Here is a 12532-nt window from a genome sequence, read left to right on the forward strand (position 1 = left end):
TCTTTGGCATATGTTGTTATACTTTAAATATGGTCGCATTTATCTGTGCTAAATATATTTTGTAATTCAAACTAATTTTTTGTTATATTTGCCTATTGAGTTATACTTTTCCCCCTGATATTTAACAACCATGTAGAAAAAACATCCAGTTTTTCAAAGGTCAACTCCATGGAACTTCTCTTATTCTCACTATCTGACGTCTTAAAACAAGGAAGAACTAGCACAAATAGAAAGTCAGGTGAAGAAGCTAATTTATGGGGAAGATGAGTTCTATTTTATTCAGGGAAAATTTGAAGTGATAGTAGAATATCTAAATGCTATGTCCCGCAACAAACTTGAAGAGAGGTTGGGCTATAGACCTGGGAGTCAACAGCATAGTTATGAACTAAAATTATGAAGTCCCCAAGAGAAAAATGAAAAAGCTCAGAGGACTGAAGACTAAATCTTAACATGAAACTATAGAAATTAAGCTAGCAGAAAGAAAAAAGGATATTTATTGACTGAAATAATGAAAGCTAACGACTGAATGGTGAATGGTAACCCTACCACAGGGGTATCAATAAAGCCAAATTATAGGAAAAAGGAAGAAAGAAGGAAGGAACTAAAGAAAAAAGAAAGAGAAAGAGAAAGAAAGAAAGATTCTGTCTACCAGAAGAGTATTGCAAGGACTTGTGGAGTAGCAGTGGGTGGGTTTGTGGTTTGGAGTGGAAAAGGGAATAGATAAGGTGCCTGGTGACTTGCCAGCCTTGAGATAAGGATGTATTCTAATCAGACTTCCTTGGTGGTAATCTACTGAGGATCACCTGGGGAGCATCTGTTCCCTATCCTGAATAAAGTAATTCCTAGAATGAAAGGAGAGAGTGCTCAACATGGTAAAGAATGTCAAATAATCCATCTTTCTATTGTTCCTACCTTCTTTTCAACTTTCATATCAACCATTTACTTCTGCTCTTGAGTGAGATAAAGGCTTGCCTACTGCAAGGATAAAGAGAGATGAAAGGATAATTCATTGTTTTATACTAAGAGTGGTATCAGTAGATCATTGGAACTCTTACCTAATTATTGCCAGAAAAATTAGTTTCCACATCATCATTTATAGAATTTAAAAAATATATCCAGTTGACTTACATCAAGATTCTTAGAATGGGTCAAATCATTTATGTCCCTGGGAATGCAATTACCAACCAATTCGACTTAAAAGGTTCATAAGGAAATTTTGTCTGAAATTTAAGCATTTTACTAAGGTGTTTTATTTTTTTTTTCCCTGCGGCCACACGTGCAGTACCTGATGCTTGCTCTAATAATATCTGCTTCATTTTTTTACACTAAACATTATGCCGTGTTCCACAGCACAGACACCTTAGAGCCTCTCTGTTCCCCCATTTGTCTGGCTGCTTTCTGGGGAAGAGAGTTCTGGGTCTCCCGACAGTCAAGACAAATAAAGGAAACCAGAGTTTTATTTTATATTTCTTATCTAATGAAAGAAGCATCGCTCAGTAGAGACTAACTTCCTCTTAGTGTCAGTCTGAAACGAATACATCAGCAGAGACAGATGAAGGAACTCATTAGGCCAGAAGCCAAATCTCTCCTCTGAGCAGAAGCTAACGCCTCTGCCTCTATAACTCTGCTTTCTAACAGAGCTACAAGAGGGGATTGGGAAGAAAAGTGGTCAAGCATTTTGGAGTTTCAAGCAGAAACCGATTCCAAAAGATCTTGAGGGACCCCAGTGGCATAAAAATCCAGGGTGGGCATACTGCCGGTTACTAAAGTTTAAGAACAGGCACTTTTTTGCTCTGCATAGTAGCACAAGAGGCGTGTGTTACGTGACCTCCTTCCCCCCCTTTGGTGAACTCCAGGACCCGAGGCTTCGTCACCGAGAGCCCAGGCGTTCCCGGCCGGGCCCCGAGGCGGTGCAGCCGAAGCTCCCATCCAACAGAACGCAGACCAGCTCCGCCGACCCCAGCGCGGGAATCTGGGGCGCTGAAGGTCTCCCCGACGCGGAGAAGATGCGAGGGACTTTCCGCTCCAACCAATCAGGTGAGAGGAAATCTTGGCGCACCCCTCTCCACCTACCAATCAGCACCTACCTCCATGGGCCGGGCCCATCGGCACCGGAAAAACACCTTTTAAATTTTTTTAGTTACAGCTTTTTTCCCCCCACCGTCATTCTAGGCCTTCCATCCCACGAACTGTGCTCAAAAGAGGAAAGCTGAGTAAAACAATTCGAAAGCTGTTCATTCTGGCGAGGAGACGCGGAACTCTACACCTCTCCATCAAAACTGTGATTCTGCGAGGGATAAAGGAAAAGGAGCGTTCCAGAGGACAAACTACAACTCCCAAGAGGCCTTGCGCGGACTCGGCTGGCCCCGGGCGAGGGGGCGGGCCCTTGCAAAGGCGACCGCTGAGGGTCGTGTGGCTCCTCTCCGACCTTCCCGAACGTGAGCCCCCGCCCCGGGGAACTCTGAGGTGGGCGGGGCGGCGGCCACAGCGGCTCTCGCGCTTTGTGTCCTCCCCCCACCTCCCGTTCCTCCGCCCGAGACGTCGGAGGGGGCGTGGCCCGCGCGGAGGCTGGTGGGGGCGCGAGCGCCGCGGGACGTGGGTGACGCGTCTTCTTCCAGCTCAGCGGTGTGTGAGGTGGCGCGGCCCCGCCGGCGATTGGTTGTTGGGAGGCTAGTACGCAGCGGCCGTTGGTCGCCGGCAGCACGGAGGGAGAGCCGGGGCGGGCGGGGGGGATATGGGGCGGCAGTGGCGGCGGCGGCGGCTGGAGGAGGCGGGCGCGGACGAGCCGGCGGCTGCGGCAGTCCCAGGAGACCTCCTGTGAAGCGCCGCTGTGGGCGCCGCCGTGGGCCCCGCGGGGAGGGCGGCCAGTACGCGAGCCGCCGAGGAGCCGCTCCCCCAGCGCCGCAGCCCTTAGGACTCTCGGTCCCATCCTCTCGCTCCTGCTCCGGCTCCTCCATCTTGGCCTCGGCAGTGGCGGCTGCCGGGAGGATGTGCCGCCTTCTGGCGGGGGGAAGAAGGAGGAGAAGATGAAGAAGTACCGTCGGGCCTTGGCCCTGGTCTCCTGCCTGTCTCTGTGCTCCCTCGTCTGGTGAGTCGCCGCGACGAGGCGGGAGTTTCCTGAGAGGGGACACCCCAGGTCACACCCCCAGATCATCTTGGCTCTTGGGGTGCGGGTCTCCCAGGCCTGCCGGGGCGACACACCGATTATTACGTCGCGGCTCTCCGGCTGCCGGGCCCGGCTGCGCTCTGTACGATTTTCAGGGTGTGTTTTGGGATTTTCTGACTAAGTGGGAGGGAAAGGGGCCTGAGCCGAAGGGGCCACCCGAGTGCCTTTGTACTCAGTTACGCTGCCCCTCGGAGACGGCGGGATGTTTGGGTAGTTCTCAGATAAATGCAAGGTAAGTCCTTGGTTTCCTGCCAGCCGCTCGCTCTCCTGGTGTGACAAGGGTGGAAAGAGTGTCGGGTGCGAGTGTTCCCGACGTGCGATTTTAAAAACGTGATTGTCACGAGGGTGAGAGAGTAATGTACAAGCAGGAGTTCTTGGCCATTTCTTAGTGTCTTTGGTCTCGCGCACCCTTGGGGCTGCTCCTCTTGGAAACTTTGGGGTGGGGGGGCGTTATGAAGCACGTTTCCAAGGGGTAGCTGATGGAAAGCCGTTGGTTTAGTAGAGTGTGTTAGGTGTAGGGTGTACAGTAGGTTCTGGTGGTGTGGCTTGGATAATGTCCCTGGTAATGGGAGGATAAGTCCTGGATTTTGAAGGCGAGAAGAGTGCTCCCTGCGTCCCTGTATCTGTGTCTACCTTGTGGGGTGTACTTTACACATTTTAGTACATTCAATCTTCCCAACAGCACCATTAGGTAAGTATTATTGTTAACCTTATTTTTCATTTGTTCCTAAAGCTTATGGAGTGTCTGTTGCTCCCTGGCACATTTGGGTGTCTCTGAGGCACAGAGACCTTGTCGGTAAAAGGATTGCTGTCATTATACTCGGAAAAGCCATTTTCAACCCCCGCCCCCCTTAGAGAATTTGTTTAGAGATGTGTGACGTTTGCTGACTGAAAAGATGCTTTGGTTAGAGCGATTACACTAGATTAAAGTCTAGTTAAACGAAGTCTCTCGTTTATTTCTGGAAAACACCAACAATATGTTCATGTTCTTGGTGCCTAACCGATTCCAAAGATACTGAAGTTGTAGAGTTCCTCACAGAAAGTAGTAAATGAGAGGAAAAGGAAGCACTTCCCTGGCTGAGGAATTTTGAATGGAAGATGGACAGAAGTTTTAGAGAACAAGATGTTTGGCTTTTTTACTTTAATTACAAACCCTTTTAAAGGACTGCTGTCATTCCTCCCTTTCTGCTTTTTAGTATCATGTTAGGTACCAAGAAGTGCGTGCAGAGGAGTCGACTCATCCCATTTTAAATTTAAATTTGTAGGTGAGATACCAAAACCTTGTGCTCATATCCACTTGTTCCTGAGGAGGGCTTGGTAATTTACAGGATATATGTAATTTATTTCCTCTTTTCCTTGATCCTGCCCAACTTAAGATCATGTTATTCTTCACCAGCACTTTCTGAAATGGCTCATAGGGCAAAGAGGTTATACTTTTCATTCAAGTTTAGAATGATTTTTTTTTTTTGATTGAAACATATTTGACATTGTGTAAATTGTGGCATTTCATAAATTTAAGATGTACAACATGTTGACTTGCTATATTTATATATTATAGTATGATTGCTATTGTAGTGATAGTTATCACTTTTTTCGTGTCACATTATCATTTCTTTTTTGGTGGTTGGAATAATTAAAACCTAGTCTCATAATAAATTTAATAATTTGCTTGCAATATCATTATATGCATTATACTCTATAGCATATCTCCAGGACTTAGTTATCAGTTGCAAATTTGTACCCTTAAACATTTTTTTTTTCCCAGTTTTAAGTAGATGGTGGAGATGAAACCAAGCATTACAATGTGCTTTCTGAAATCATTTTTGGATTTAAATTAACCATGCTTCTATTACTTTGTGTAACTTCTGGCTCTCTTTTGCTTAGGCCCAACTTCATATGGCTTCTCATTAGCAAAAGTGAGAAGATCACAACCTGTTAGAGAAAAAAATCAGCCTAGTATTGAAAGTAGTAGTCAGAAAGTTCTGTAAAGTTTGTTGACTTTCACAGTGAAGAATGGATGTTGAGGGTTACTTAAAGGAGTGAAAAGTTTATGAAACTTTAGCTAAAGAAACAATTGTTTTAATATATTTTGAGATTGGTTTGGACTACCAAATTTAGGGACATTTTAATTATTCTTTACTGATGCTGTTAAAGGACATTGAAAAGAGGGTATTTAGGCTTGAGATATTCTTGGAAGGGTAATGATGAGATTGGAGAAGAGGAGTGGTACGTGATACTGACTGGCAAGAGGGTATATTATGTCTTTGAGACTCTCTTCCTTGGGGAAATTGAAATTACTGCACTGATCCAACCAGAGGTCTAATTCTTGTTATGGTTTGCTCTAATGTCATTTTCCAGTATCTCCATTCTCCCTTTACCATTAATGGTTATGTTCAGCCATTGTAGGGTTAGACAGATGTTTACAGAAAAGTAGTTAAGCTCATTTTAGTAGCCATTTTTGTCTTTGTCATTCATAAATTGTCCCCCATTTTTGATCCATTTCTTTTTAAAGCTATATCATTTTGCAATTTATGAATGCTGTGCTTTCCTATTACAGTTCTCTAGTTTCTAAAATTCTCCTTACCAATATTACTGAATTTTTAACCCCCTTTTCTATACTCTCACACTTTATATATCTTGATTTTGTCTTCCCTCTCCTTTTGTCTTTTCAGCCTAGAGTCCTAACCTTAGACTCTTTCACACAAAATCTATCCTTCCATCTTATTAGTCATTCTGGTTGCTATTTTTTACTTTTGCATATATTATATGATTCTTTATTAAGTAGTACAGAATATTTTAGGCATAAATGTACTGTAACTGCAGTACAGAGTAATATTGATTAGAATTGACACCTATCTCTGTGTCTACCTTGTGTTGTGTACTTTACACATTTTAGTACATTCAATCTTCCCAACAGCACTAGGAGGTAAGTTGTTAACCTTATTTTTCATTTTATAGTGAAGGAAGTAGGCAAATTAAATAATATAGTGAGGTTAAACAGCTATTAAGTTTAGGAGGCTGGATTTGAATCCACGCAGCCTTGTTCGTGGCAGAGGATCCTGACTTGTCAAAGGTGAGAAGGCCTGTCTTCTAAATAGGGCTCCATCACTTTGTAGATCTACACATCCTTACGCGTAGTATGTAATTTCTTTGAACCTTAATTCTTATATTCTAAAAGTAGGAAAACTAATTGATTCACATTTCACTGAGTTGTTAGGAGGATGAAATGAGATAATACATATAACAGGTCTTTACAAAATAGTAAGGGTATATCATTTGTATATTTCATCATAAAATTATTCAACAAAGATTTTTCTTTTTTTTTAAAGATTTTATTTATTTATTCATGGGAGACAGAGAGAGAGAGAGAGAGAGAGAGAGAGAAAGAGAGAAAGAGAGAGAGAGGGAGAGACACAGGCAGAGGAGAAGCAGGCCCCATGCAGGGAGCCCGACGTGGGGCCTGAGTCTCTAGGATCACACCCTGGGCCAAAGGTGGTGCTAAACCGCTGAGCCACCCAGGCTGCCCAACAAAGACTTTTCTTATGCTTATTATGTACCATATGTTGTTATGGGAATTGGAAACCTGAAAACAGGGAGACCAACTTATCCTGGTTTTTGGTCAGTGAAAGTCCCAGGTCCTGGGAATCCCCTGTGTTATTTCTTAGTGCTGCTTTAACAAGTTGCCAAAAATATAGTGGCTTAAAGCAGCATACATATAGTATCTTATAGTTCTGGGGTCAGAAGTCTTAAATAAGTCTTAACTGGCCTAAAGTCAGAGTGTCAACAGAGCTGATTCCTTCTTGAGTCTCTGAGGTAAAGAATCTTTTTTGACCTTCAGCTTCGAGGGCTTCCTGTGGTCTGTGACGCCTTCCTCACATCATTCCCACCTCTAGTTTAAGGCCTCACATCTGCTATATAACTGATCCTCCTGCCTCGTTTTTATAAGCACTTTTGTGATTACATTTGGCCCATCAAGACTATCCAGGATTATATCCCCATCTCAAAAATCCTTAATTTAATCACATCTGCAAAGACTGTTTTAATACATGAGGTAACACATTGAGGGATTAGGACTCCCAACATCCCTGGGAAGCATCATGCAGCCTAATACACTGCCTTCAGTCCTGCAAACTGGAAAGATTGACCATCAGCTTAAAGAGGACAAAGATTTGATTTGTGCTTTAAGCAGTGCATATTCAAACTTTTTTGAATGTGTCCACCCTCAGTCAGTAAAACCATGTCCATGCACCTTTAATATTTCCTTGTTTATGTTATGTGCATGTGCCAATATAATGAATGATGTATAGTACACTAATAAGTTACATGAACTCAGTATTTTAAAAAGATGAGAAAAACAGTCTGATCCTTTATATTAATATTACTTTTTTGCTCTCAAGCAATAATTTCTGGTGAGAGCTTTGTGATTGACTAAATTATTTTACATCATGATGTGATTAAAGAATAGCTTGTATTAGTTAGGAGTCTTAGCCCTGCAATTTTCTTGTTGATTTGTGCTTGTGTAGCTATTATCTTTGTAGTCTTTGCAGGAATTTTTTTGAAGCTACTTCTCCATGTTGTGAGAATCAGTTTAGTTAAAATTAAATAGTATAATCCCTAACTGGGCACACATAAATGTCAGTGCCTCACAATGTGCTGGAAGTAATCCCACCGCCCCCCCCCCCTCCGGTTAGTGGAGCTTCCACATTTTCCCTCAGGTTTCTGACTAGTCCCTAGGATTATTGATGTGTGATTAGCTGACCTTCAGAACAAGTATAAATTCTTAAATTAGACTTAGTAAAGCTTAATTAATTAAAAAAAACTTTTGTAGAGCCCATTTTATGTTTATAGCAAAATTGAGTGGAAGTTACGGAGATTTCCCATACACTCTGTCCCCATCCTTGTATAGCCCCTTCATTAATCAACATCCCTTATCAGAGTGGCTTATTTTAAGACTAAAAAAAAAAAAAAAAAAACTATTCTTCTTGGACCCAATAGGATCATCTTGGAGAAGCTTATATTTAGAGCTAATGAGAAAAACCTGACAGTTCAACAATTCTCATACATTTGACAATATAATAAATACAAAAATTATTTACAAAGGTCTTTAGGAACACCAAGGGTAGAATTTGTATTCTAGATATGGTTCTATCACTAGCTCTATGTCCTTGGATGAGTTATTTCTAAGTCTCAGTACTCATCTGTATAAATGGTTTGCAGGATGGATAGCTCAAGATGGGAGAACTTTGTTTCAGGTAGAGGCAAGATTCCTAGAGTTTACGTGGGGGAGAGATTGGAAAGGGAAGCTAGAGCCAGGTTTTGAAGGGACTTGATAATTGTGCAGATGAACTCTGATTTTAACCTGTCTGAGAGGATGAGCCAGGGCGGTAGTTTAAGCAAGAGCGTGAAGTCAGATGGATCTTTTAGATCACTCTGGGGATAGAGTGGATTGGAAGGGACAGACAGACTGGGAGGCTGTCCTTTGGAGGATGGGAGCCCTAAGCGGCAGTCACACTGGAGAGACTTGATAGATAACCTAAATCAGTGTGGTCTGTTTTGTTTGCTTTTTTGTCCTTGGTACTATTTTTTTCTGAGTATGTCATCTATTTTCATTGACCTCAGAGGTAATAATTTCTTGGCTTGTTATTTTATTTCCAGATCTCTTATGTTGCCTTTTCTATGATAATATTGCTGGCTTCTTGCTCATTTGTCTCTATGCATAAATGAGCAGAAATTTGAGAAACAAGAAAAATAATATAAGCAGTTTTATTGTTTTTTTTTTTTTTTTAAGATTTTATTTATTTATTCATGAAAGAGACAGAAAGAGGCAGAGAAGCAGAGACACAGGCAGAGGGAGAAGCAGGCTCCATGCAGGGAGCCCGACGTGGGACTTGATCCCAGGTATCCAGGATCAGGCCCCGGGTGGAAGGCAGCGCTAAACCGCTGAGCCTCCCGGGCTACCTCAGTTTTATTGTTGTTGTTGTTTTTTTAAGATTTTATTTATTTATTCATGAGACAGAGAAAGAGGCAGAGAGAGGCAGAGACACAGGCACAGGGAGAAGCAGGCTCCATGCAGGGAGCCCGACGTGGGACTTGATCCCAGGTTTCTGGGGTCACACCCTGGGCCGAAGGCAGGGCCAAACCGCTGAGCCACCCCGGCTGCTCAGTTTTATTGTTTTTAAGGTAATAATTGGAAATATCTTTGAAAATCCCAACTCTTTTTTTGTCTGGAGAAATTATTTTCTTTATTGTGTTTCTGTAACTTTTTTTAAGACCATAAATCTCTTTTCTGGATAAATTAATAAATATTCAAAATAAATGATAAAGTAATTCCTCTTCTTTAAATCATTTGATGACTTTTTTTTTTTTTTCTATAGTCTTTGTTGTCCTGGGCATATAGTTTCCAGCATGGTGACTTTAGGTAATGATATTGTATTGTATATCTGAAAGTTTCTAAGAGTAAATCTTAAAAGTTATCACAAGAAAAAAAAATAGCTGTGGTAATGAATGTACTTTGTGATGAACATACCACAGTATATACAAATATTGAATTATTATTGTATACACTGAAACAAACATAATATATGCCAGTTGTATCTCAGTTGTTTTTTTTGTTTTTGTTTTTGTTTTTGATTTAAAAACAAGTTCTTGTGGAACTTGATGTGAAAAACTTTGGGAAGAAAAGTTTATCTTTGCCCTGGGATATACATTCCAAAGAAAGTCTCTGGTACTTAAAAGAGGTGTTGAGTTATTGAAAACAATGTTAGATCTTTTCAGACAAGTTCGATGAAGCCACATTGCTTAAATAGGAAAAGGTCTGTGAAAGAAGGTGTGACAGGGAGGTACAACATCTTTGTGTAAAGCTCCAACACTTGTGTTCAATTAAAAAAAAGGCAGATAACTCACAATATCCTTTGAATTATTTTTAAAAGAGCTGGTTGTGTTTTGTAATAACTTCTTTAGATTATTAAACATTTGAGGGTATATCAGAATGGATGCAGGTAGTTAGATTGGCTGGCAATGAAAAAAGCAAAAGATACACCTAACATACCTTTGGACATCCTGTTATTTCATTTTTCCATTGTTTGTCAACTCCTAAATTATTCTTTCACTTTTTCCCAACCGTCCGAATAGAGAAATAGGTCAATATGTATATCTAACATTCTAGTCCTTGTAATAAAAGGGAAGAGAAAAATTTATAAAAAATTTAAGTGCTTTATTCTGTCAAGCCATCTTCAAGTAGAAACATATGTATGAAATACTTTGTTTAGTTTATACATAAGTGGAATTCTTTATTTGAAACATAATGTGTACATGTTGGAGATTGTACTCTAGTGCCAATTATGTGTTATTTGTTTTGCTTTTCAAGGCCGTATTTTAAAGTAGTTTCAAAAAATTGTACACGTTGCAAAGAAATGAAAAATTATTTTCGAGTACTTACAGTATAAGAATGTTAATCCCTTGGGATAAACTTATTTCATAAGTGCAGATTTTTTTTAAAAAGAAAGTTTGATTTTATTTTAGGACTTTGTAAAGAATCACTAGTTAAAATTCTTTTATATTTTATGTAGAAGTAACACCTAGCTTTGTTAGAAAATGTTTTGTGACCTATAGGTACTAAGTGAATTTTTTATTTCTTGTTATAGAATATTTGTAATCTAACAGGAGAAAATATGTAAAGTGCTTAAAATAATGCCTTGCTCATAGTAAGCACTAAGAGTTCTTATTATTTATTCCCTCTGGGTGCTTTGGTATAATTAGGAGGGCAGAGATGGCAATGTTGAGAAATAGGAATCCATAAATTCATTCAAAATGTTATTTAGTTACTAACAATGTATTTGTTGTGGTGGGAAGCAGGAGACTTGAGCTCTGCCCTTGGGAATATACAATCCGGTGGTGGAAATATATGTACATACTAGTGTAGTGAAAAGAGCATAAAACTAACTCAGAGTTTGGTTGTAATCCTTTTTTTTTTTTTTTTTTGCATTATTAATATTGAGCCCTTATTGGGCGCTTCTTTCTATTCTAAGTGTTTCATGTCCACTGTTTACAACTCTTTTGAGATAGCCACACCATTTTTAAAATTTATTTATTTTTATTTTATTTTTTAGCCACACCATTTTAAAGATGAAAAAAGAGGCATAAAAATTAACTTGCCCAAGTTCACACAGCTAGTAAGCAATAAACCTAAGTAGGCTGAGTCTGAGTCTGTGTTTTGTTTTTATTTTTTATTTAAATTCAATTTAACATATGGTGTATTATTAACTTCAGAGGTAGAATTTAGTGATGCTTCAGTTAGTTGCTAATTAATTACATCAAGTGCTCATCACCTGGTTACCCCATCCTTCCACTCCCCTCCCCTCTAGCAATCCTCCATTTGTTTCCTATAGTTAAGGTCTCTTATGGTTTGCCTCCCTCTCTGTTTTTATCTTATCTTTCCTTCCCTTCACCTATGTTCATCTGTTTTGTTTCTTACATTCCACATATGAGTGAAATCATATGGTATTTGTCTTTGACTTAATTGCTTAGCATAATACTGTCTAGTTCTATCTATGTCATTGCAAATGGCAAGGTTTCATTATTTTTGATGGCACACTAATATTTCATTATCTATTTATCCATCTGTCTACCTACCTATCTACATCTATTTCACATCTTTATCCATTCATCTGTCAATGGACATCTAGTGAGCTTGTATTTTTATCACTACTCTACTCCACCAGCAATCTGGTAGATAGCCTTAAGCAAGTTTCTTTACCTTTTCTTCCTGTGTCAGTTTTCTTACCTGAAAATGGGCAGACTGGATTGCCTCAACTAGGAATGGACATTAGAATTGTTCACAAAGCTTTAAAAAATACACAGGCCAGGGACACCTGGATGGCTCAGCGGTTAAGCTCTGCTTTCGGCTCAGGACGTGATCCTGGAGTTCAGGGAACAAGTCCCACATCGTGCTCCCTGAGGGGAGCCTACTTCTCCCTCTGCCTATGTCTCTGCCCCTCTCTCTCTCTCTGTGTCTTTCATGAATAAATAAATAAAATCTTTTAAAAAAATAAAATAAAAAATACACATGCCTAGGATTCTTACATTGGGGGTTCTGTCTCAGTAGGTTTGGGATAATCTGTTTATCCCAGTAATTATTACTAGATCAGGTGAATTCTGAGAATTTTTTGTACTTTTAGCATTCTGAGGTCTCTGATTTGAACATTTGTGAACAATACAAAAAACTGAATTGTTCAGTAGGTGCTTAATGAAAATTAGGGAAAATCAGGCCTGGGATTGTCAGGAAACATATGACAAGTTTAAGAAAAAATGATGTGTGGCTTCTTTGGAATGTAGATTTTTCGTGAACTGAAATAAGATGTACTGGTT

The 12532-nt window shown here is 40.2% G+C and overlaps 1 protein-coding gene across 1 annotated transcript in view; it reads left to right on the forward strand.

Moving 5' to 3' along the window:
- The window catches only part of SUCO (SUN domain containing ossification factor), a 125386-nt gene that overhangs the window by 36205 nt on the left and 76649 nt on the right, over positions 1-12532 (forward strand). The window contains exons 5-6 of the mRNA XM_041749647.1: positions 1639-2037; positions 2635-3088. Coding sequence (XP_041605581.1) covers positions 1639-2037; positions 2635-3088 — 853 coding nt within the window. The remainder of the gene's footprint in view (positions 1-1638; positions 2038-2634; positions 3089-12532) is intronic.

This window comes from Vulpes lagopus, chromosome 1 (assembly GCF_018345385.1).
Source record: "Vulpes lagopus strain Blue_001 chromosome 1, ASM1834538v1, whole genome shotgun sequence".
NCBI lineage: Eukaryota > Metazoa > Chordata > Mammalia > Carnivora > Canidae > Vulpes > Vulpes lagopus.